General features: G+C 35.0%; 1 protein-coding gene across 1 annotated transcript; it reads left to right on the forward strand.

The window, feature by feature from the left end:
- The first annotated feature begins 3,044 nt into the window (after nt 1–3,044).
- On the forward strand, nt 3,045–4,457 carry LOC133806167 (trafficking protein particle complex II-specific subunit 120 homolog). The gene is made up of 2 exons (XM_062244292.1): nt 3,045–3,250; nt 4,058–4,457. The coding sequence occupies exons 1-2, from the start codon at nt 3,045–3,047 to the stop codon at nt 4,455–4,457; spliced, it is 606 nt and encodes a 201-aa protein (XP_062100276.1).
- Nucleotides 4,458–4,798: the final 341 nt, after the last annotated feature.

A 4,798-nucleotide genomic window follows, 5' to 3' on the forward strand; every position in this document is an offset into this window, starting at 1 on the left:
CTAAAATATAGTGTAGTACACAACCACACACATTCCATGGACTATGTGTGGCATGCACTGCACAACTTTCAGGGATAGATTTTTCAATTTTATTTATTCAATTAATTAATTAATGGAAAATTCAAAAATTAGATTTTGGATATTTTCATTAATAAGATAATTAATTAATTAAAAGATAAATTGTAAGTTGGTTACAGATTTATTTTTTAAATTTGAATATTTTTTTTTAAGTAAGACTTATAATAAAATAAATAGATACTCCAGAATACTCAAAAAGATACTCAAGAATTCGCTCTGTGAAAAAGAATGAAACTTTTATATCTCTCCCTGAAAAAGATAAAGAACCAATCTCAGGCCTACTCTCTTGATCTCGTGTGTTGAGTACATCAAGTTGAATAAGAAATTAACCATCATTTATTCTCTAAGTGCCCACACACTTCTTGAGGTGTAGAGAACGTTGTGGAAGATCTTGGTGTGAGTACCTGTGAGCAGCTTCGATAGGATGTTCGTTCAAATTATGAAAAGATAGTAAGGAAACTTGATAGGCATCAAGAGGTATGTTTTCTATTCTTTTCTTCCTTATGATTAATGTATGTATATTAATGGATCTGCATATTTAAAGGTAGTTTAAATATGTTAAAAAAAATTTGTTGTACACTGGGCCAAATCCACCACCTTTCCATTGCGCTTTAGGAAACTCGTTCCTAACAGGATCATATCCTGCAGCATCACATACCTAGGAGCATCTCCCTCTGTCCTCTGATATATGGTGCCGAAGAAGTCTCACTAGTCTGGTCAAGGCCTTATGATAGAAATGCATGACAGCTGTAATGGAAACAAAACAAGAAAATTAGAAAGAACATAAGTTGATTAGTATAATTCAAAAGTTCTTAAATTATTTAAATTTAAAATAACTTACACGTCTCCTCGCAAGTACATCCTTCAAATACAAATGCTTCGGCTGGCTATGCTCTACCACTATAGCATCCTAGGGAACTTGAATCCACAGGGTTTGGCGTATTCCTTTTGGAAATCAAAAATCGTCTCGTATGCCCAATATTGCAAGGCTGGTGGATACCCCTTGCACGTGTACTTTGCCTCCACCTGAACACCCTTAGAAGACTCCACCTCAGTGGTCTTCTTCGCCTTCTTACCAGGTATTGTAGCACCAATCACTACAACAATATTTAGTATATATTACATTAAAGAATAGCATATATTTAGAAGTGCTATTATTGGAGGGGATTAAAAACACACGGAAGACTTGGCGCCATATGAATAAAACTCAGGCTCCAAAATGAATTTTTTTTTGTTAGTCTCACATCTGCCAAATTCCCTAAATGTAAGTTACCCGAAAGTTTCTCTCAGCCTCCATCTCTCACTCACGAAGACTAACTCCGCCCTCTCCGCCCTCACGAAGTCTCTCTCTCGTCTCGTCTCTCCGCCCTCTCCGCCTCACGAAGTCTCTCTCCCGTCTCGTCTCTCCGCCTCACGAAGTCTTCTCAACTCATCTCTGCCTCACGAAGACTCGCTCCAGAGTGCAGCTCTTTCTCCGCCTCATGAAGTCACGCTCCAGAGTGGAGCTTCTCTGCCTCACGAGTTCTCTTCCTCACGCCCACTATCTCAGGTTCGTTTCTTATCTTATATATGTAAAAAAAACACAAAATCTTATTCTTCTTCGTTCTTTCTTTTCTATTTTCTATTTTTTTTTATTAGAAACACACACAAATGACATCTTTTAAGTCTTATATGTAGAGGGAAGAGGTTCACATCCAAAAATACATCAGAAAATATTTCAATATGGATCATTAGTCTTATTGGGGAAGTTTTCTGCACTAAGCAGTTTTGTCTTATTGTTTTGTTTTGCTTTACATTATTATTCTCATAATTGTATTCAGACACTTTGAGGTCATCTTCTCACGATATTAATACAAAGAAGTTTCTTTTAGAAAAAAAATTAGTATTTATTTTTTTCCCATCTGATACTGTTATGGCTGCAGCTTTTTTCCCTTTCAATTTGGTCAATTTTTGATGTGTTTCATTTGTTTTAACATTCATTATTAGCAGACATTATGAACTAAGTTAAAGTACCCAGTATTGTGCTTGAGATCCTACCAAGGATTGTTGGGTACTTTTTTTTTAGCTGACTAAGGGTTGCAGGGGTTTGGTGCAATGACCCATTATGATATAATCAATGTTCAGCCTGACTAATGTTTATTAGCTTAAATATTTTTTTAATTATTTCACATATTTGCTTGTATTTACTTTTAGGAATATTTATTATTATCGTTGTTTGAGATTATTTTGTTATTTATCATTTTATGTATTTTTATTATGTTTTTGCAGAAGAGAGCTGGCTAAGGAAGTTGTTGAACTTTTGACCACTGCTGCAGATGGTGCTAAATCTTTGATTGATGCTAGTGATAGGCTGATATTATATGTTGAATTAGCTCGATTATATGGTACTCTTGGTTATGAGCGTAAGGCGGCGTTCTTTTCAAGGCAGGTAGCTCAGTTATATTTGCAACAAGAAAATAAGTTGGCTGCTATTAGTGCTATGAATGTTTTGGCATTGACAACAAAAGCATATCGTGTTCAGAGTACAGCATCTGTTTCTAGATCTTCTGTTGTAAAAGTGAGTATATAAATATTATCTGGGAGATGGTTTTTAATTTTCGGGGATCTCATGTCTTTACGTGTATTAAGCAGCATTCTTGGCTCATATCATTCATTTGACATGAGGAGTTGGGTTTCACTTTGTCTACTTTGATTGTCGGTGGACTCTTATGTTTCTTGTAGCTATTTTAGAGCTCGTTCTTTACCACTATCTGTCATTTATTAAACATTTTTTTTTTTAATTTTCACTGACCAGATCCTCTTATTTTGTGGAACATATCTTGTAAATATGTTGTTAACAAGTTTATTTGCCTTTATCTTACTTGGAAACTTTACTGAAGGAGGCTGGATCAGGTCATGCTGATAGCACAAAAATGCTGCACCAGGCCGTAATCTCTCTTTTTGAGTCTTAATGGAGCACCCTACAAATGGTTGTACTAAGAGAGATTCTGCTATCTATTGTCCGTGCTGGAGATCCTCTTGCTGCCTGGAGTGCAGCTGCACGGCTGCTTAGGTCATATTATCCTTTAATTACACCTGTAGGGAAAAATGGTCTTGCTAGTGGACTTTCAAATTCAGCTGATAAGCTGCCTTCTGGAACACGCTCTGCTGATCCTGCTCTACCTTTCATTAGGTAAGTATACAATATCTTAAGGAGGCTATTCTACTTTTACGAGCAAATAACACGATATTTTTTAGTGATGTATGCGCACAGAATGCATAATGCTTAAGCAAGGGTAGTGCTTTACTTTGTGAGTTGTGAATTGCTGAACTGATAGACAGACTGAGGCTAGGTTCTGGCTTTCCATTCTTTGTAAAAGAAAAACTTTTCATGGTGTTTATCTTGCTATATATGTTTGTATGGATAATATGTGTATGATAATCCACTTTGATTTATTGTTTATACTTGGCTGTTGATTTTTATAATTCTTGTCCAAATCTGTCCATTATTGATAATGTGATAACTGTAGCTGATACTAACTTGCATGTGAATATTTCTTTTGCTAAATTGAGTTCTCGACTATTGCTTTTGTTTGATCAATTTCACTTGTACATATTACAAAATCTAGATTACTATTGGAGATGGTAAACACTCTTAAATTAGAAGCAATTATGGCGACATTTGTACTGCTTAACTTTGATTTGAATACAATCTAAAATATTTGGCAACTTTAAGATATAGTATGACATAGATGCTGCTAGCATTTTTTCCCCAAAAATAAAAATGTTATGGATGGTAGATGTTTTCCATATATATATTTGTTTTCTTTTACTTCTTTTCAACTCAAAATTTCCAGCTTCAGTAGCAGTTTCAACTATGTTATTTACCAGTCTATCTTTTAAATTTTCCCAGGCTGGATCGTTAAAAATAGGGTAAATTCACTCTTAGAGCTCTACTTTTATCATCACATATTATTCTGCAATTTTCAATTTATTCCAGATTGCATTCTTTTCCCCTTCATCAATCACAAATGGACATTGTTAAGAAGAATTCAGCTAAAGAAGATTGGTGGGCTGGATCAGCTCCTTCTGGACCTTTTATATATACACCATTCAGCAAAGGAGAGCCAAATAACAACAGTAAACAGGAGTTGATTTGGGTTGTTGGGGAACTTGTTGAAGTTTTGGTTGAGTTGGCAAACCCTTGTGGCTTTGATTTGAGGGTCGATAGTATTTATCTGTCTGTGAATTCAAGAAATTTTGATCCTTTCCCTGTTACTGTTAATCTTCCAACTAATTCCTCAAAGGTTATTGCCTTGTCTGGGATTCCATATGCCTTATCATTTGAGCTACCCCTCTTTGGTAAAGAATTAAGATTAGTTTGTTTCATGCAAAAATGACATTTACCATTGGATATAGATTTCGAGGCCTTGATCCAATTTTCATTCTTCATTTTCCTTTTGTAAAGCAAGCTTCTGTGACTTGAGTGGTTGACAATCCTGAACAGGCACCAAATTTACTTATTAACACTATAAGCTAAGATGCTTTATGTACTTATGCTTGTTTATGAGTAATTTGGACCTTTTGCTTTTGGCTTAAAATGTTCGATTGATTCTTTGATAGATGTTTTTTATTTGTAAGATCTTATCCATTTTCTGTTTTTGAAAATGTAGGCAACTTTAGTTTTGTATGCTGCTAGAAGAACTTCAGGAATTGTTGTAAATATTGGGTTTCAAGTCAC

Source organism: Humulus lupulus, chromosome X, assembly GCF_963169125.1.
Source record: "Humulus lupulus chromosome X, drHumLupu1.1, whole genome shotgun sequence".
Taxonomy (NCBI): Eukaryota; Viridiplantae; Streptophyta; class Magnoliopsida; order Rosales; family Cannabaceae; genus Humulus; species Humulus lupulus.

Coding starts and splice junctions, on each gene's coding strand:
- LOC133806167 (XM_062244292.1), top strand. CDS start 3,045: ATGGTTGTACTAAGAGAGATTCTGCTATCTATTGTCCGTGCTGGAGAT. Junction 3,251..4,057: donor CCTGCTCTACCTTTCATTAG/GTAAGTATACAA, acceptor AATTTATTCCAG/ATTGCATTCTTTTCCCCTTC.